Raw genomic sequence first — 22,219 nt, 5'->3', positions numbered from 1 at the left:
ATCGTTTGACAGTTGTTTTGAGGAGCCCATGATGCCACTCTTCAGAGGAGATTCAAACAAGAGAAAAACTTGCAAGTGGCCACTTTAAGTAGCTTTTCTCATGATTGCATACACATGGCTATGAAGTTCAAAGCTCAATGAGGTTACAAAACCAAAAAAAGTGCTTTAGTAAGTCAGTAAAAAGTAGGCAGGAGTATTTAAAATGCATGTTTTGCACCTGTCAAATTTTGTTTGAATGCAGATTGCACATTTTCTGTTAGTACAATAAACCTCATTTCAAGGCAGAAACATTACTGTGTCCAACAGTTATTAGATATATGAAACTGAAATAGCTGTTGCAAAAAAAACAATTTTTATAATACATTAAGCTTACGATTAATAGGGGTGCCCAAACTTTTTCATATAACTGTATATATATATATATATATATATATATATATATATATATATATATATATATATATATATATATATATATATATATATATATATATATATAATACACAGTGCTGTGCAAATTAATTGGGACAAAGCATTTTTTTCATGTAAAATCGTAAGTTGGTTACCAGTCAGTGATTCAAACCAGTTTTAATGTATTATAAATAAATCTTGGTCAACTAGCCAGTGGAAAAAGGTAATTTTCAGTGTTGAAACCCATCTTTTTGTTCAAGGGTACAGAGAAAGTGTTGTTAGAAGAAGCAAAAATGAACCATTGCGAGCTGATCATATTTAACAAACTGTAAAACACCCTCAAAAACAGATGTTTTGGGGCTTTTTTACAGCTGATGGTACACGGAGCTTATTTCCTGTTGATGGTATGATGAATTCAATCAAATACATAGACGTTTTAAAACGTTTTATTGTGCCGTTCATGCGTAAATTTGAAGGGACATTCCAACAAGATTTGGCTCCATGCCACAATTCCAAGTGTGTGAAGAAATTGCTGGAAGGAAATACAGTAAAAGTGCTGGACTGGCCTGGCAATTCACCACACTTAAATCCTACAGAAAATTTGTGGAGCTTTGTGAAGAGAAGTCTTGGCATAATGGACTGTACAACCAAAGAACGATGAAGAATTGAAGAATTTATGCAAAAACTTGGTAGAATCAATGCCAAAACGCATTGAAAATCTCATATTTCCTAAAGGAGGACATATTTCTTACTAAAATTTGTATGTAACAGTGCGTTATAACATTTTATTATTAAATATTGTGAAAAACGGATCCGGCAAGCATATCTAGATTATTGGATAAAAAAGCATTGGAGCATTTTCAGTTTAAAAAAACGGAATCCGGCGCTGGAATCCATCACTTTCCGGATCTGGCATTTTCCGGCTCCCATAGGCTTCCATTCTAGCAAATCCAGATCTGGCGCTTCCGGATTTTTCGATGGAGACAAAAAGCGTTGCTATGGACGTTTTTTCCAGAAACTGGAAAAGGCAGTTTTGCCAGATCCGGCGAAAACCGGACAAAACGCAAGGTCATCCGGCGCAATCCGGCACTAATACAAGTCCATGGGAAAAAAAACGGATCCATTTTTTTAAAACTTAGCCGGATTGAGCCTTGAAGTGAAAACCTGATGTGTGAAAGTAGCCTAATTCTGAACATAGGAGTTTTGGGGCCTGATGGTCTAAATGGAAGTGTAGTGTAATGTACACAATCGGTAGTGACAGATGTTGTGTTGGGTGGGTGGTGTTTTCATGTGCAATCTTTCATGTTTCTTTTTACCATTTTTCTGGAGACTAGGGTCAGGGTGGATCAATATGGAAGTTATAATTAAAAGGTTGTGCTTCTTCTTTGTGCCTACACCCTCTTTGGCTAAAAACATCTCCATTATTAGACTGTGATATCTTGCCCATGAGAACAAATACAGTATGTCTACTATATAAATAGATGTGGGAATGAGCTGTGAATATGATGAATGAATTAGAATATACTGTATGTTTTATGTGATAAATCTATGTGTTGGTAATATCTTCTTTCAGGACCTGTAAAACACATGTAGAAGATTGTAGACATTGGCCAAGTTTGGAATTGACCGAAAGGCAGGCACATATCTATCAGATATTGACATAGAAAGCAAAGATATTGTCTTGAGAATAGGCAATCAATATGAAACTCTTTAAAATCATATTTAACATTGCAATATTGATGACTTTAAAATAAAATCTGTCCATTTGGGACACATAGGACTGGAAATTGTGCATCTAGTTCTCCAAGAACACAGACTTTCCACTACAAGATCATCAGTACATAGGAGCAAACTTTTATGTACACCTAAAACCTAAGTTTCTGCAAGTGTAAAGGTCAATCCTAATATTCTATGCGTAGCTCGATCAGTTGATTTCCGTTTTGCAGGGTTGTGGTTATTTAGCTATTTACTAGATACAACTTATGATGTACACGATTCGATGAATCAAAGATCTGAGGCTCACACTTTAGTAAATTATAGCCATTTAGTATGCTCATAAAGACTGTAACTAGAACTATTCTGATACCTTAGGTTGCTAATTATTCCTTTGATCATAGTTTTTCAAGGACGCTTTGATATGTTTTGGAAACATTTTAAGGATCAAGTGCTCATGAATTAATCAATATAATTACTTGTCCACTGTTGTTGTTTGGTTTGCAGGTGTGACGACAGTACTTACCATGACTACATTGAGTATTAGCGCCAGAAATTCTCTTCCAAAAGTTGCATATGCCACAGCCATGGACTGGTTTATAGCAGTGTGTTATGCATTTGTATTTTCTGCATTGATTGAATTTGCAACAGTAAACTATTTTACAAAGCGAGGTTATGCATGGGATGGAAAAAGTGTGGTTCCAGAAAAGGTAATTTATATTTTTATATTAATATTTTTCTGTATACAATGCATTTATGCATTTCATTCTGCTGTTCACAAGAACTTCAGAGACGGAACTTATTGCTATTTTACCAGCATACAGCTCTGGCTAAAATTAAGAGACCACCATATCAGAACCTTGTCATGGGCAGCCCAATCTCCAGACCTGAACCCCTCTGGAATGTAATCAAGAGGATGATGGATAGTCACAAGTAGTGTTGAGCATTCCGATACTGCAGATATCGGGTATCGGCCGATATTTGCTGTATCGGAATTCCGATACCGAGTTCCGATATTTTTGCGATATCAGAAATCGGAATCGGAAGTGTGCGGTGCGTATGGTTCCCAGGGTCTGGAGGAGAAGAGACTCTCCTTCAGGCCCTGGGATCCATATTCATGTAAAAAATAAATAATAAAAATAAAAAATATTGATATACTCACCCCTCCGGCGGACCCTGGACCTTAGCGGTGCCTCCGTTGCTAAGAATGCAGGGAGTGAAGGACCTTCCATGATGTGATTGTGATTAGTCGCGTGAGCAGTCGCGTGAGCAGTCACATGAGCGGTCACGCGACCAATCACAAGCCGCGACGTCATCGAAGGTCCTAGTTCACTCTGCATTCTTACGAACGGAGGCAGACGCTTGGACCGGTGAGAGCCGGGGCCTTCAGAGGGGTGAGTATATCAATATTTTTTATTTTTATTCTTTATTTTATACATGAATATGGATCCCAGGGCCTGAAGGAGAGTTTCCTCTCCTTCAGACCCTGGGAACCATTCCGATATTTTGTGTCCCGTTGATAAGCATTGGTATCGGGTATCGGTATCGGCGAGATCCGATATTTTGCCGGTATCGGCCGATCCAATCCGATACCAATACCTTTGCATATCAGAAGGTATCGCTCAACACTAGTCACAAGCCATCAAACACAGAAGAACTGCTTACATTTTTGCGCCAGGAGCAGTGTGAAAGACTGGTGGAAAGCATGCCAAGACGCATGAAAGCTATGATTAAAAATCATGGTTATTCCACAAAATATTGATTTCTGAACTCCTCCTGAGTTAAAACATTAGTATTATTGTTTCTAAATGATTATGTACTTGTTTTCTTTGCATTAATTGAGGTCTGAAAGCACTGGGTTTTTTATTTTGATTTTGACCACTTCTCCTTTTCAGAAAAAAAAGCAAAATTTATTGCTTGGAAATTCGGAGACATGTTGTCAGAAGTTTATAGAATAAAAGAACAATTTACATTTCAATAAAAAATATACCTATTTTTTCTGAAAGGGAGAAATGGTCAAAATTTATTTCACACTGCTTTTGGCGCAAAAATGTAAGCAGTTCTTCTTTGTTTGATGGCTTGTGACTATCCATCATCCTCTTGATTACATTCCAGAGGTTTTCAATGGGGTTCAGGTCTGTAGATTGGGCCGCCCTTGACAGGGTTTTGTGTTGTGAATTCTGCTCTCTGGCTCCCTCTGGTGGTTGTAAGTGGTAGCGCTGCTGTCTCTGAATCGCAGCATTTATCAGGTGTGTTCACTTTTTGCAATTTTGACTGGCTATTTAGTCTTGCTTCACCCTTTAGTCAGTGCCAGTTGTCCATTGTTCCTGGAGGATTCACATCCCTGCCTGGTCTCTTCTGCTTTGCAGTTCATTTCAACAAAGATAAGTTCTGGCCTTGATTTTTGCTGTCCACATGCTTTGGCCTTATTGTTCAGTTCTTTTCCATGTTTTTGTCTTGTCCAGCTTGGTCTGTATAAGGATTTGTTTAGCCAAGCTGGTATCTCTGGAGATGCAGATATACCCTCCATATCTTTAGTTGGCTGTGGAGATTTTGTATTTTCTGTGGTGGATATTTTCTAGTGTTTTAATCATGAACGCATAGTACTCTGTCCTATCCTTTCTATTTAGCTAGAAGTGGCCTCCTTTGCTAAATTCTCATTTCAGTCTGTGTATGTTTTTTCCCTCTCCTCTCACAGTCAATATTTGTGGGGGGCTGTCTATCCTTTGGGGATTTTCTCTGAGGCAAGATAGTTTTCCCTTTTCTATCTCTAGGGGTAATTAGTCCTCCGGCTGTGTCGAGATGTCTAGGGAGCGCTAGGTACATTTCACGGCTACTTCTAGTTGCGGTGTTAAGTTCAGGGTCTGCGGTCAGTACAGGTACCACCTTCTCCAGAGTACGTCTCATGCTGCTCTTAGGCCACCAGATCATAACAGTTTTGATGTGGTGGTCTCTTAATTTTTGCCATAATAATTAAAATTTATATATTATATATATATATATATATATATATATATATATATATATATATACACACACACACACATATATATATATATATATATATATATATATATATATATATATATATATATATATATACTGTATATTAGTGGTAGTAGTAAAGTATTATTATTATTATTATTATTATTATTAATAATGTTTTTAAACTGTCAAGGCATACACAGCATTCTATGTGTATACTGTTTTATGTACCAGCGATTGCACATTGCATAAAATCCAACAATATTGAAGGCTCAGGAAACTGCAAATGTGATAAAGAAGTTGTGGCCAAACACATTATATAAGAGAAAATACTAACACTCAGAATGGAAGAATCAGCAGAAACATTATTTCAGCATGCTGTATATGCTGTATATCATCAGACATAAATATCAAAGGAAATAATTTAAGGGCAGACTCAATGGGCCATGTGGTCTTTTTTGCTGTTTTCTATGTTTTATCTAAGGCTCCATAAATGTTTCTAGATAAACACATTTGCCTTCTTTCAGTAAAATGTATCACACTGATTATTACTAATATTAGTAATTCTTGACAGGCAGCCTGGTTCTATATATAATGGATGTAATTTCTATTCCGCCTGCTCTTCAGAGGTGAAACACAACATTGCCTATGAACATTAATGGAACATTGCCACCCAGTGGCTTTCTCTGAAAATAAATGTATAAAAGCTGTGCAAAGTCTTTTAGTTTATTTAATATATTTGTTTTCGACAAATTATATTTTAAGCAGAACATCTTTAGAGAATTATAATAATTATAGTCAGTGGAATACAGATTTTTATAATTAACAAAAGTGACATTACAGCAGATTTTATAAAGGAATACTAAAGATCAATCCATTCTATATAATTTATGGGGTTATAAACCATGCTAAATGGACCAAAATAGAAGCAAAATATATACAGTATATCTATGTAAAATAGTACTATTTTAGTGAAAAGTTAGAACATTGCCTTCTTTATTAAATTGAATCTAAAATAACCAGAAGATTAGAGAAAACAAATCATTAAAAAGATTAGATTTTTTTAAAAGATAAAAGATTAAACACCGCACGTCACCAGGTCAAATGGATAAATTGTTTGCTTTATTTTATTCCCGCTTCTTTTTTTTAATCTTCCATACGGTTCCAGAGATTTGGGCTTTTTTACAATTTTTATAGTCTTTATCAAGATTCACTTGATGACAATGTAGCACTGCCTAAGTATACGCCCCTGAGTAATCCTGTGAGCACCGCCTTCTTGGTAAAGACTATAAAAATTAGAAATAAATAAAATGGTCCATATCTTTAGTACCAGAGCAGTGAGAATTTTAAAAAAAATTGAAAAACTGGCAACTTTTGATGTGGGGACAGGTCCTTTTTAAGATCATAAACACCACAAGAAATAAAAACTATCCTAGGTGAAGGCACAGACTTATTACCGGAATACTATTACCCATCCACACGCAACAGTAAGTGACTTACCCATACATCTAAGAGCTCATTCAGATAGCAATGATTTTTCTCATCAGCCAAAAAACTGAGTTTTATCATTGTTTTTTATCATAGTGTCATCAGAGTTAGGTCAGAGTGCCAGTTTTTACCATTAGAAAAAAAATTAAGAAGGTTTCTCAACTTTCTTCTATTAAACAGTCTATGAAAAACGGACAGAACACATATGGCATCCAAGTGTTGTCCATCGACTTGCATGGGCAATTTTGATCCGAGAATCAGATCAAGATCGGACATGTCTTTGTGATTTTATGCAGACCATTTTGTTTTCCTTTTGGCATACAGCATTATTTTATGTATTTTCAAGCTATATAGTTAGTGAAAGAAATGATCTGACGAGATTCAAATTCGCCAAATCTGGCACATTTTATTGGAAATTCTATTTGCAGCTAATTTATTCTCCCCAAACTGAATATCTCTTATTATGCTTTGGGGTCTCGAAAGACCAGGCTTGTGACATCCCTGTGCAATCACATTATGCAACGCGTGTCATGTCACCGTGATGTTGTGACCTTATTACGTGCATGCCCAGAGACTTCCTGACCTAGATTGTGCATCATAACATTGAAGGACAAATTCCTAGTATGGAGAGGCTTGGGATTTCAGCACACATTGGTACTAGAAAGAGTCATCAAGGACCATGCAGTTAACAGCAAGTAGCAAAGATGGCCCGAGTAGTGAATGGTAAGTATTTTTTTAAAAATTTGGGTAGATTTAATTTCCACTCGAATAAATACACTCATCACTATCCAATTACCCACATGTTACTGAGCAAATTTAGCATTAACCCTCAGTATCAAACAGCAAACCATAGATCAAATAGCTGACTCAAGTGCTATTCGTTGTACCCTAAGGTTCGATTCACATAACATTTGTCACTATGTTCATAGGCTCTGTAGGGGGGTTGCGTCTCATACCCCGCAAAATGAGATTCAGGCTTATGCACCAACAGGTGCATTGACTGTAGCGATGCCAAATGAGTCACAGTTTGGTCTGTTGTGCATAATTTTTGGCTGTATACTCCCATTGAAGTAAAGTAGCAATGTGCAGTTGACTTCATCTTGCTGTCCATCTCAAATAGTCATATACAGCCAAAAATGGTGCATGAGCACTGTTATTCATTTTGCATCATTATTGTCAATAACTTCATCAGTGTCTACACCCAAATCCCATTTTGTAAGGGTTTGGACGTAAGCCAAACCACTACAAAATGCAATATTCTTCATATGGGCAAGAAAAATGAAAATTACATTTACTGAATGGGAGAATAGAACTAAGCAACAGCACGTGTGAAAAAGACTTGGGTATACTAATAGATCACAGACTGCACATGAGTCTACAATGTGTTGCAGCAGCAAAATAGGGAAACACAGTTCTAGGGTGTATTAAGAGAAGCATAAAGTCTAGATCATGTGAAGTAATTATCCCACTCTACTCCTCCTTGGTCAGGCCTCATCTAGAATACTGTGTCCTGTTCTGGGCACCACGTTTTAAAAAACACATTGAAAAAAAGGAGCAGTTCAGAGAAGAGCTACCAGGATAGTGGGCGGACAGCCAAGTATGTCCTACAAGGAATGCCTAAAGGATCTAGAAATATTTAGCTTGCAAAAAAAAAGGCAAAGAGGAGACTTAACAGCTTTCTACAAATATATGAAGAGAAGTCACTTTGTAGAGGGATCACGCTTATTCTCATGTATATATGGAAATACAAGAAGTAATGGGATGAAACTTAAAGGGAGAAGATACAGATTAGATATTAGAAAGATCTTTTTGACAATGAGGGTGATCAATGAGTGGAACAGGCTGCCACGAGAGGTGGTAAGTTCTCCTTCAATGGAAGTCTTAAAACAGAGGCTGGACAAATATCTGTCTAACATGGTTTTGTGAATCCTGCATTGAGCAGGGGGTAGGATACGATGATCCTGAGGTCCCTTCCAATTATAACATTAAAAGAAAAGCCACAGAAGAGCTAATGAACGTAGTCACAAATGCTATGTGAACCCAGCCTAATTTTAATGTGCCACAAAGCCTGGAAATCCCATACGTTTTTGGCAGTAAATCATGGCTAAAAATACTGAAACTACAAATGGAATGGTTATAATCCCAGATGGATCCTTACTTAAAAAATTGGAATACATCTTTTATGCCGAAAATATTATGTTATTTTTGAACTTGAGATCATTTTTTTTTTATTATGCTCTGCTTATGTAAAGCCTTCATATTTCGCAGCACTTTACAGACATTATCATCACATTGGGGCTCACAGTCTAAACTCCCTGAGACTTTAAAAACACGTAAAGTGCAATAGGGTCTTATCCTAGTTATATAGAGTAGGTAAACATATGAAAAGCTCACTTTGCCGGTTTGTGTGTGACCCAACCACTCTTTAGTGTATAGACACCAGCTGCTGCAGCAACCGTGAACCATTGCAGGGATTACCAAAGGAGGTGGAGATGTCCTGTGCTGTTGGATAGACACAAACAGGATCCAAGAACCAATGGAATGTAAGTGGTTCAATTGTAAATGCATTTCAAAGTCAAACTGACTCCTTCCTCCGGACAACCACATGCCAGCTACATTTGGTTGTCCTGAGGAAAGAGTCAGGTTGACTTTGAAACACGTTGACAATTAAACCACTTAAATTCCATCGGTCCTTGGATCCTGTTTGTGTCTATCCAACAGCACAGGACATTCCCACCCACTTTGGTAATCTAAATTCCCTGTCAGTATGTCCCTATCAGTTCGGAGAACCTGGAGGAAACCCACTCAAACTCCTTGCAGATGTTGTCCTTGGTGGGATTTGAACCTGGGACCCCAGCATTGCAAAGCTACCATGCTTCCCATATAACAGATAAAGAGTTCAGGAAAAATTGGTCTGTTTAGTCATTTAGTCAAACAGATCTTGACAATTCCTGACAGATCTTATTGGCTTACAATTTGGGTCTATTAGGTAACTTCCTTTACAAATTCTGTAAACATATTTCTTCATTTATTTATTTTCCGAAAACTTCCTTTCTTTAAGATTTGTTTTATGAATAGTAAAAACTTTTCTTTTTCCATTATTTCCAAAAGCATATCTGTTATCATATTTCAATATGCAAACTTATAACATTATTAAAAGATTTCTTAAACCTGAGCAGGCTGATATACGTGTGTTGATAATCCACATCAAGCTACCTGTATAATCCTGATATTAAACTAAGCATAGCTCATATCCTCCTCATTTTAATAACAAAGTGGGAAAAGTTATGAAAAAAAAATGTATTATACAGTCATTCTGACATCAGTTTTCAAAATAAGTACACCAGCCTCATCTGCTATGATATCTATTTAATAATACAGTGCCTTGTGAAAGTATTCGGCCCCCTGGAACTTTTCAACCTTTTCCCACATATCATGCTTCAAACATAAAGATACCAAATGTAAATTTTTGGTGAAGAATCAACAACAAGTAGAACACAATTGTGAAGTTGAATGAAATGTATTGGTTATTTTACATTTTTGTGGATATTCAAAAACTGAAAATTGTGGCGTGTAATATTATTCGGCCCCTTTACTTTCAGTGCAGCAAACTCAGTCCAGAAGTTCACTGTGGATCTCTGAATGATCCAATGTTGTCCTAAATGCCTAATGATGATAAATATAATCCACCTGTGTGTAATCAAGTCTCCGTATAAATGCACCTGCTCTGTGTTAGTCTCAGGGTTCTGTTTGAAGCACAAAGAGCATCATGAAGACCAAGAAACACAACAGGCAGGTCCGTGATGCTGTTGTGGAGAGGTTTAAAGCTGGATTTGGATACAAAATGATCTCCAAAACTTTCAACATGCCACGGAGCACTGTACAAGCGATATTGAAATGGAAGGAGTATCATGCCACTGCAAATTTACCAAGACTCGGCCGTCCCTCTAAACTTTCATATCAAACAAGGAAAAGACTGATCAGAGATGAAACCAAGAGGCCCATGATCACTCTGGATGAACTGCAGAGATCTACAGCTGAGGTGGGACAGTCTGTCCATAGGACAACAATCAGTCGTACACTGCACAAATCTGGCCTTTATGGAAGAGTGGCAAGAAGAAAGCCATTTCTCAAAGATATCCATAAAAAGTGTCGTTTAAAGTTTGCAACAAGCCACCTGAGCTTTACACCCATGCTTGTGGAAGAAGGTGCTCTGGTCAGATGAAACCAAAATCAAACTTTTTGGCAACAATGCCAAACGATAAGTTTGGCGTAAAGGCAACACAGCTTATCACCCTGAACACACCATCCCCACTGTCAAACATGGTGGTGGCAGCATCATGGTTTGGGCCTGCTTTTCTTCAGCAGGGACAGGGAAGATGGTAAAAATTGATGGGAAGATGGATGGAGCCAAATACAGGACTATTCTTGAAGAAAACCTGTTTGAGTCTGCAAAAGACCTGAGACTGGGATGGAGATTTGTCTTCTAACAAAACAATGATCCCAAACGTAGAGCAAAATCTACAATGGAATGGCTCACAAATAAACGTATCCAGGTGTTAGAATCAAAGTCCAGACCTCAATCCAATCGATAATCTGTGGAAAGAGCTGAAAACTGCTGTTCACAAACGATCTCCATCAAACCTCACTGAGCTCGAGCTGTTTGCCAAGGAAGAATGGGCAAGAATTTCAGTCTCTCTCGATGTACAAAACTGATAGAGACATACCCCAAGCGACTTGCAGCTGTAATTGCAGCAACAGGTGGTGCAACAAAGTATTATGTTAAAGGGGCTGAATAATATTGCACGCCCCACTTTTCAGTTTTTGAATTTCCACAAAAATTTAAAATAACCAATAAATTTTGTTCAACTTCACAATTATGTTCCACTTGTTGTTGAAGCACAATATGTGGGAAAAGGTTGAAAAGTTCCAGTGGGACGAATACTTTCGCAAGGCACTGTATATGCAGTTTATATTGTGAAGACTGGTGTTTCTAAAATTAATCTTCCATGTTCAGTAATACCAGTATAAACCATAAAACTTCATACATTAATTACCGTATGACTGAAAATGTGAATCTTTCTTTATGTGAACTGGTATCACATTTTAAGAAAAAAGTTGTTCCAGCTGGACTAAGTTTATCCATACGCACTACAAGGGCTGTCATATTTGTGATAAAATTCTGTTTTAAACTATTTAAAACTTTACTTTCATCAAATATTATCCATATTTAGCCCAATAAACTATTGATCATAAATTGAAATAATTGCTACTTATATTCACTGAAAACAATTGTTCGGGCTAATAAAATCTACAAAAAATTGTAGGAAATTACATTTTTTTTCCATTTTTAAACATGGAAAATAAATTTTATGTGATCTATCAAAAGTCTGGAATGAAAGCTCCAAACAGATGGAAGCAATTTCTGTATTCCATAAAATAAGAAACGTTGACTCCTTTTTAAATGATACATCAGCACTTCATCACTAAATTTATTTCTGATGGTTTATACTAACAAAAGATGAGAAAATATTTTAATAGTTTATTCATTCGCTTTAAAAACATAGCAAATTTGCTGAAATAAGTGTAATATTGCTGTTTTTTATTTATTATTTTAAAGGGAACCCGCCAAACATTGCTTGTGAGGAATATAGTTAATCTGCTCCCAGCAGTGGGAATCTAAGTGAAGGCACCAGACAGGTTCAGAACGCTATTAATCTGCAGATTAACCCCATATCTGAAGGTTAATGGTGTTTTTTCACATGACAGGTTCCCTTTAAAGAGTATGTTATTTCTATTTGTTGGAAAACATATAATGTTCTACTATTTTTAAGTATTTTTAGGATTTGTATAGGATGTAGATGAATTAATGGTTAATTAGTGGGGAACATGGTGGCTGTGCGTCAAGACAGTAAGATTGAAAAAAAAAAATGCCTTTGCTATTTTTCACTTATTGTTCTGTAGGGATATACTGTAATGGCATAAATCTAAATGATATATTAATGATATACTAATGCATTTTGTGTTTGTCTAGCCTAAAAAAGTAAAGGATCCACTTATAAAGAAGAACAACACATATGCTTCAGCAACAGCAAACTACCCACCTATTGCTCGAGACCCTGGTCTGGCCACAATTGCTAAAAGTGCCACCATAGAACCAAAAGATATTGAACCAAAGCCAAAGCCTGCAGAACCCAAGAAGACATTCAACAGTGTGAGCAAAATTGACCGACTATCAAGAATAGCATTTCCTCTACTTTTTGGGACCTTTAACTTGGTCTACTGGGCGACATATCTCAATCGGGATTCAGCGGTCAAAGCATCAGCGCCACCTCAATAACCGATCAACTCATGTATCCATGTTCTGTCTTTTGCATTGGGAATTGCTTCCAGTCTCTTAACTCGGAATAATTCCTGTTTGCCATATTGCCTCTGTCTTAAAGAAATTGAAGGTTTGCTTATGAAACAAAGTCAAAATACAAAAACTAGAGGAGGCCTCCGCTTGATGCCACGGTATCAATGTGTTTGGTGTAAAGTACAAGAGGTATCTGCTAAACTTGTGTCCAACACTGAAAATGCAAAACTAGACCTCATGTTTTGTCAGATAGTGTGGTGGTAAAATACATAGGAGCCACAAATATGTCTGGTTCACCATATCTACCAATAGTTTGCAGGGATATATACTAAATAGCTGATAATGCTGTAAATATTGGTACTTCATGTGATAACCATTGCTGTAGGACCACAAATAGAACTTAAATTTTCAATCTAGATTAGTTGAGGGGTTCAGAAGGATTCTGAATTGTATTGTAAGCGTTGTTCAGCGTAATTCTCCTACAACCTGTAGACTGTGGGGTTTGCAATACAGAAATGTTGAACTTACTTAACCCTTGCTATAGATGTTTGGCAGCGTGTCATGCTTTGAAATGCTTCTCAGATCATATCCATTAAGCTTCATATACTAAAGACTAAGGTGTAAAAATCTATAAAATAAATACCTAAATAATAATAACAAAAAACAGAAGCATTCCCTTTGCCCAACAAATCTCCCAATCTCTATCTATCTTAGAACATATGATGATTTTACTATACTAGATTGTTAGCTATGCCTAGGACCTGTAACCTTATACATTAGGCTGTATGTGACTACTATATACAGTAGGGAACTTTCACTTTCAAGGATTCATTACTGCAGAGCATCGCCACTGAAGAGTTCTTCTGAGGTTTCTTTTACATTTTTACATTTTTGTCTTCATTAACTTTAAGTACAAAGCCCAAAAAGTATGAGTGAGCACGTCTATTACAATGGTTTGTATTAGAAAAAAAAAAAATAAAAAAAAATATATATATATATATATATATATATATATATATATGCACATATTTATATGTATATATGGCCAGGCTAAGCAGCAGTAACCTTATACTAAAACAAGACCAAAGCCCCCCTAGAGAAAAACCTATTTGAGCTAACATTTTATACTGATTTAAAACATGTTACATTAGAAAAATTCTACCAGTCTGTAGCAACAAGGAGAAGGAGCTGACGGCACATGCTGGAGTAACAACTGATAGTGGCTGTAGGCGAGAACAAGTTCAGTTCTGAGCCTCCAATTTCAGGAAATCTATCCCCAGGTTTTCACCACCTAGAAAACGAAGGGATTCCATCTTCTTGCCCGGTAAAAATAATCCAAATTTATTCAAGAAATGTCCTTGCAGGTACAAATGGAGGATAGAGAAATGACATGCTATGTTTTTTCCCTGTCCTCCATTTGTACCTGTATGGACATTTTAATTGTTTGAATAAATTTGGATCATTAATACCGAACAAGAAGCTGGAATCCCTTTGTTTTCTACATTGTTCATCAAGCCTGTCCAATCGCAGTTCCCTGCTTTTCGGACATACCTGTACGATGAGATGATTTCTCCTTTTTTTACATTTTCACCACTTAATCTGATTGCAGCATAATATAGAGAAAGAGACTCTGATTCCAGCATTGTGTCACTTACTGGCCTGCTTAGTTTTTATAAATCAGTTTTATTAGCAGGAGATTATCACTAGATGACTTGTAAACCTGCTGCCAGGTAGTCATCCATATTCATCAGCTTTGTATATCTTTACACTCTCCAGTAGTGATGAACGAGTGCACTCGTTGCTCGGGTTTTCCCAAGCACGCTCGGGTGACCTCCGAGTATTTATGACTGCTCATAGATTTAGTTTTTATCACGGCAGCTGAATGATTTACAGCTATTAGCCAGGCTGCGTACATGTGGGGGTTGCCTGGTTGCTAGGGAATCTCCACATGTAATCAAGCTGGCTAATAGCTGTAAATCATGCTGCTGAGGTGAAGAAAACTTAATCTCCGAGCAGTCATAAATGCTCGGAGACCACCCGAGCAACGAGTACACTCGCTCTTCACTACTCTCCAACTGATTGGCAGCTTTCTATGTTCACTGTATAGAACACTACCAATCAGTGTTGTGGACGGGGTTATACAGATCTCAGCATTCAGAGAACTGCAAATATGCATCAAATTAAAATAACAGCAAGCAGCTAAGTAAGTGATACATCATTGGAATCAAGGTCTCTTTTCCTATTTTGTGCTGCTCTCAGATGGGGTAGCAAAAATCTGGTTACAGATTAACATGCACCCCATAGAATTTACATAGTCTGCCTCTATGATGGTAGTCATATTGTTTATCAACATTAATATTATAACTCTGTGTATGTAATAAAACTGATAGGTAATGCACTTTACATAAATTTACCATGATCAGAAGGCCCTTATATGGCAGTTTGTGGGTGTTTGGATTAACCTTTTTTTTTTTTGGGGGGGGGGGGAATTACAATTCTTTAAATGTGTATCTATGTTGACATGTAATATTTTCACGTCCCACAATTTTTTCATATGATGAAACTAAAAAGAATTATGTGATGATATCTAGCTGGGGGTGAGACAGGATGCTCTTCTGCTTTTCTTACTGTCATTGTCATTTACACCAATTGACCTACAGAACATTCCTTTCTGGGGTAAAGCAGTCCTATTTTACTGCTTCAGAAGCCTAATACATATATATACTGTATATATATATATATATATATATATATATATATATATATATATATATATATATATATATACCGGTATATATATATATATATGTATATATATAGCAATATAGCATGAGCATGAATTCCGTACTGCAGTGCACAAAGACTGTGCTGTGTATTAGTACGGAATATCTGTCAAATGCCTTAATTAAGGTGAGTATTTCCATACATACAACGTTTGATGAAGCAGTCCATGTTTTAGGTTTTTCTTTTTGGATTGGTTCATGCATAATTTGCAAAAAAAATAAAAATGTGCATGGTTCTGTATGAAACTAAAGGCACACAGAGATACAGTAGAGAACTCAATTTTTACCTATTATGGGCCCATACATCCATACATAGTGACAATATAGACATATGCATTAGCTTTGCCCGTATTTCTGGCTTGAAGGAGGTTATTACTTGCACATCAGCAGGTACAACAAGAAATAGTACTAACGTATGCTTACAATGGATTCAAAGATGCGAGAATAAATAGGTTTACAGGCATTGGCTTAGTAATTCATAGATTGCTTAAATGTCAAAAGACCAAAACATAGAAAACATAGACAAAACATCAAAAAGAAAAAAAGAAATACACAATATCTAAAGATACCGTCAAGATTACATTTAATACAAAATCAACCTAACATATGTAGAAGAATATCACAAATAGTATCAAGACCATGACAAATTGACGAGTTATACGAAACTTCCATTATTTCATCTGGGTGAGGGAGCTCCTTACACTCCGATTTTGAGATTAGATATAACCTAAATCCACTGTAAATGTCCTAGGTGAGGTTAACAACCCTATGTATATAAATGCCAGTATATATTTTCTTGATCACATCATTGGATCCTGTGGGGATTTGACTTATCAATATTCAAACGTCATGAGTAGTGTTGAGCATTCCGATACCGATCTCCGATATTTTTGTGATATCGGAATCGGAAGTTCCCAGTGTATGGTTCCCAGGGTCTGGAGGAGAGGAGACTCTCCTTCAGGCCCTGGGATCCGTATTCATGTAAAAAATAAAGAATTAAAATAAAAAATATGGATATACTCACCCCTCCGGAGGACCCTGGACCTAAGTGGTGTAACCGGCAGCCTCCGTTCAAAGAATGCAGTGAGTATAGGACCTGCGATGACGTCGCAGCTTGTGATTGGTCGCGTGAGCGGTCACATGAGAGGTCACGCGACCAATCACAAGCCGCGACGTCATCGAAGGTCCTTCACTCCCTGTATTCTTAGGAACGGAGGCAGACGCTTGGAGCGGTGAGAGCCAGGGCCGTCTGAGGGGTGAGTATATCAATATTTTTTATTTTTATTCTTTATTTTATACATGAATATGGAACCCAGGGCCTGAAGGAGAGTTTCCTCTCCTTCAGACCCTGGGAACCATTCCGATATTTTGTGTCCCATTGATATGCATTGGTATCGGGTATCGGCGAGATCCGATACTTTTTGGATATCGGCCGATCCAATCCGATACCGATACCTTTGCATATCTGAAGGTATCGCTCAACACTAGTCATGAGCGAAACATTTTGGAATGTTTTTATCCTGGATTATTTTAGTACATGTATTTGAGGGGGTAAAATCAAAACGTCTAGCTCTATCTGTACAGTATGGCATATGTTGGACAATTGCCAGGTACAAATGTAGACATATTTAAGTTAACGTACAAAACACAGCACTGGGATATGATGGCACCAAAAACAGTAGTTTAACACCTAGCTGATGTAAGTTAATGATGGTACATTATTTGTCAGGTTTATCGACAGGTATTGTGTATGCCTGGCAGCTATCGTTCATGCATCCTATACTAATTAATACTCACTTGATGCCCAGGAAACGGGGCTACTGGGATGTCCTGGAAAATCTCTTTAAGGGACCCTATATCCAATCGATTGCCGAATGAATGATGGTTTGCCCAATCAATCATCTGATTTTCAGTTTTCTTTCCTGACTCCACTATATACAGAAGCTCTTTGCCTGTGTTCCCTACGAAAGTGTGGCTACCAGTCTCCTCTGATGGCGCCTTTTCTCACCTAGAACAAAAGGATGAGTTTTCAAAAATATGACATGTTGAATCCTTTTCTCCCCTCAAAACATCTGTCAGGAGAAAGTTGGGAAGACCCAATTACCTGCAACTGTTGGTCAAGCCATCCCGACATCCCCAGGTTTGGCCAATGGTAGTCTAATCTATATGGAAATCTTAAGGGTAAAACTAGAGTGTAAACCAAATTTAAAGAGCAGTCTAATTTATATAACTTAATAGGCAAACATTTAATCTCTTACTGCATTTCCATAACTAAAAATGAAAAAAAGAGCCCCATATGAAATGGTAAAATAGGCTTCATCTTCTGAGTCTGTTTACCACCATTTCACCCCTACCGACCATAAACAGATTTATGGACTTATTTGGTGCCATTGCTTTGTATTTTCATTGTCTTTGTGTTTCTTACCCACACCTCTGATTGCTTATATTATAAGGTCGGTGCAGAAGGAATACCTGCATGGGCTCTTTTTTTAAATCTTTTTTAAATAATGGATGAAGCCAACCTTTGACTGGCTGCCATAGTTGGTGCATGGGCTGCTTGCGTAGAACATGAATGACTTAAATGTAATGTATTTTTCATGAACTATTTATCAATTATCTAACATTGATATTTATCAGTTATTGGACTAACCTACCTAAAATTCTTGGCATTAAGCATACACTTTTCAAGGTTTACGAGCAGCTGAATTTCAAATATCCTTTTCAGTAATCATTAAACTATATTCACTCTTAGAAACCTTAAGTACAAAGATGAAAACAGATAAGTAAACTCTATTTGTATGCCAGTGATATACTGTATATATTTATTGCCTATTTAGGGTAAAAAATTATTCATGAATTACTTTGTAGATCTCTTTCAATTAAATGCAATCTAGTTTTTCAAATAAAGCAAAGCATTGTACAGAATTTAGTATTTTAAGGTGAGCTTTCATGTATCTGTATAAATACTTAAACTTTTTTATTGTAAAGTAATACCTACTGCATAGAGATGAGCGAACCCGAACTGTAAAGTTCAGGGTTCATGCCGGACACCTGTAACAGAGAAAGAGAAAAAATTTTACAGTACCAATGATCGGATCTAGAGATGAGCGAATTTGTTTGGAGTTTGTCCCCGAATCTGATTTTGACATATTTGAGCCATATTCGAACAATATTTGTGCCGAATGTATGTCTTATGATTGGTTCTGAACATATTCGGTATTTTCTACACCCATTGACTCTAATGACGTTTGGCTGTGTTCAACGAATATTGCAAAACCAATATTTGATTCGGATCATATTCGGAACCGAATCCGAAAAAATTAGCTCATCTCTATTCAGGTCTCAATTAACTTCTATGAGGTTCTGGTTAAAGTTTGGGTACAGTTCTGGCATCGACTAAACTTGATGAACCTGAACTTCCACGGGTCCGCTCATCCCTACTATTAAAGCTTATTGTACTGACCAAGAAATGATCATATATATATATATATATATATATATATATATATTATATTCTCATGAATGTACACATTAGATACATTATCCTAAAGGCATGGTGCACTTTTACAAGCCACTTTTTATTGTTCTAATATATCTTCATGAAACAATGTTGTTTGAATACATCTCTAATGGAGACCTTAGTGTCTGTATGGTTACAGACTACGTTCAAACCCCATGAGTAGTCTGATCTGGTATTCATGTATTAAGCTCAATTCACATCATGTGTGCATCCTGTTAAGATGTCCTCCTTTTTTAATATACTTTGCAAAACAGGATGTCTAGCCTGTGGCATCACATTTCTTTTGACTTCTCGTAAGGCCTCATTCAGACATCCATGTTTATTCGCATACACATGAAAATGGTATGAATGTAATCAGCGTTTTGGATCCAACTTTCATGAGTCTTTGGTTAATAGTTTTGAACATCAGTGATTTTCACATATGGATAAATAAATTACATAGTGTCTCCTATCCTTTGCAATGTTATTTACTGATGGCACACTGATGTCATGCATGTACCGGTCATAATTTTCACAGACCCATAGACTTGTATTTGTACTATCTATCCATGGTGCCAGTAAAAAATAGACAACTCGTCTTGATTTTTTTATTGACACGTGGTCTGCAAAAATGCACGGGTTTGTGAACCGCTCCATACACTGTAGTAGGTACATTTTGAACCACAGATAGAACGTGCATATGAAAAATGGATGTCGGAATGAGGCCTAAAGGAACAAAATCTGTTTTGAAATTTTAAAAAGTCAGAAAAATGTTGTAGGATATATTTAACTGATCTTGAAAAAGCAAAATACAAAAGGATGGACAAATGTGATGTGCACTGAGCCTTACACAAATTTGTCGAATAAAACAAAGGATTACATGTTATTTCAGTGATACAATATTGAAGTATCCTTATACTAGACATCTAATGGTCATCATTGAATTTAGCAGTTAAAGAGCACCTGGTAAAAACTGTTAAAATATATCTATTTGATGATTTGTCACATCTGGCCAAAGGGAACTGACAAATCGGGGTAGCATTAAAATCATGGATACCATCATGGACACCCAAATGACAATAAATTATGCAATCAGACATCTCTGATTTGTCCATAATTTGACAGATCCAGCATTGCCATTAATTTTGGTCTTCTATGGTATGACAGAAATGAACAATTGAACTAATTAAGAGATGTTACCATAAATCCTAAAGTTATTGTCTTTGAGCACAGAAATGTATAAATTACTAACGTTGACCCAAATTTGTCGTAAAATCTAAAAGAAATTAAAAAAGTACTTAAAATGGATAGTCTTAATGTATACTTTGATGATATGTCACAAAGTTTGACCTCTTTGACATCTGCAATCAGAAGAATGAAGCATTATACCCCTTTATCTTCTGTCTTCCAGCCTGACATTTGACATAATGGCACCCTATGGTCAATTGTTAATCATTAGACTCTGAGAAATGTCAAATTAAACCAACATGAAATGAAGCGGCATGCTGTATTCTGATGATTGGACTAGGTCATATTGGTTAGAGATGAGCAAATATATTCAAGTGGAATTGAATTCTACTCGAATATAACAACAATCACAATCTGCAATTGCCAAAATATGGATCTATTGTCTTTTACTTCCACGTGGATTCAGGATGATAGCTGATAGCCACCATTATTCTGAACTGTAAAAAGCTATCATAAGGTTTAAAAATAATTAAAAAATAATAATGATCACTTTATCGCTCATTTCACCAACCTCTTCTCTCTTTACCATCATCCGTCCGGTCCTCGTTACATCATCGGTTCTGTGCAAGCAGGCGCAAAGTCACAACATCATGACATCACCACGGGTGCCCTGACCTAGCCCATATATGCACAGAACCATCCAAGGCCTTATCAAAGCCAAAAGTCTTGGACTGTGGATTCAGTGCTCGTGGAGGCAGTGCTCGTGGTGGCGGTGATGAGAAGATGCGACAATAGCAGCATGGGTGACGGTGAGGAGAGGAGGGTCAAGAGAAGTGGGTTTTTTTACATTTTTTACATCTTATGTTTATTCTGATTTGGGATCTAGAGTGATAGCAAAGAATAATAAGGATGTGAATCAAAAATGTCACAGGCTGCTGAGTGCTGCCAGGGAGACAAGCATCCAATGGATGAGTGTAATTGTTTACTTAACACACTATGCGTTTCAGAGGACTAATAAGTGAAGACATATTAAAAGAATTGTTCAAAAATTCTTTTAAAAGCACACAAACATAATACAAATATAATCATTCCCTAAATATGAACTGATATATAAATATCCAGGATAGTACATATTACATATTAATGAATGAGCAGAGATTTTATTTTCTACTGAGAAGATAAGCCCCAAGGAGGAGTCCTATTATTAACCCTTCCTTAGTTTGTATTTTCTATGTATTAATTCATGCGATCAGGCGTTAAAGTTGTTAATTTAAAAATCCAATAGGATTTTCTATTGATGAGCCTCTAAATGGGGCATCTTGAGTCCCTTTATATAGCGCAGTCCCCCCTAAAGGCTTAGACTGTCTTTATGGAGGGGAAAGTGAAAACTATATAAAAAGTAAAAAAAACAAAAAGGGAATGAACCAGAATTAGATAAGAAAGTTTAATTTAGTTTCAGTTGCCACCTTCAATCAATCCCATAAATACATAAGTGGTATTTTAGAAAAAATACCATTTAATATTAAAAAATGATCCAATTCTATTGAGTCCCCTACTCAAAAGACCTAATATCATTTTTCGCAGAAGCATGAATCTCAAAACTCACATTGCGCCAAGTAGGATCAGAGCAATCCAATGTTCCAATTTAATATCAACTAGAAAACCATTGTCATCTAAATCTATAGGACCTTATCGTTGTGGTGGAGCTACATAAATCCATTCTTAAACTGCATTCCCAGTTATCTAATCTACGTATTGCACTGTAGTTTGTGATCTCCAATATGTGGGAGGGACCAT

General features: G+C 36.6%; 1 protein-coding gene across 1 annotated transcript in view; it reads left to right on the top strand.

Annotated features, from left to right (window-relative positions):
* Positions 1–13,916, top strand: part of GABRA1 (gamma-aminobutyric acid type A receptor subunit alpha1) — a 302,930-nt gene extending 289,014 nt beyond the window's left edge. Inside the window, exons 9-10 of the mRNA XM_077266108.1 lie at positions 2,632–2,834; positions 12,632–13,916. Of these exons, the coding sequence (XP_077122223.1) occupies positions 2,632–2,834; positions 12,632–12,937 (509 nt within the window). The 3' untranslated portion in view covers positions 12,938–13,916. The remainder of the gene's footprint in view (positions 1–2,631; positions 2,835–12,631) is intronic.
* Positions 13,917–22,219: the final 8,303 nt, after the last annotated feature.

The sequence above is a fragment of the Ranitomeya variabilis genome, chromosome 5 (assembly GCF_051348905.1).
Source record: "Ranitomeya variabilis isolate aRanVar5 chromosome 5, aRanVar5.hap1, whole genome shotgun sequence".
Lineage (NCBI taxonomy): Eukaryota > Metazoa > Chordata > Amphibia > Anura > Dendrobatidae > Ranitomeya > Ranitomeya variabilis.
The sequence above is the reverse complement of the archived record's forward strand: the minus strand, read 5'-3'. Positions and strand labels throughout refer to the sequence as shown.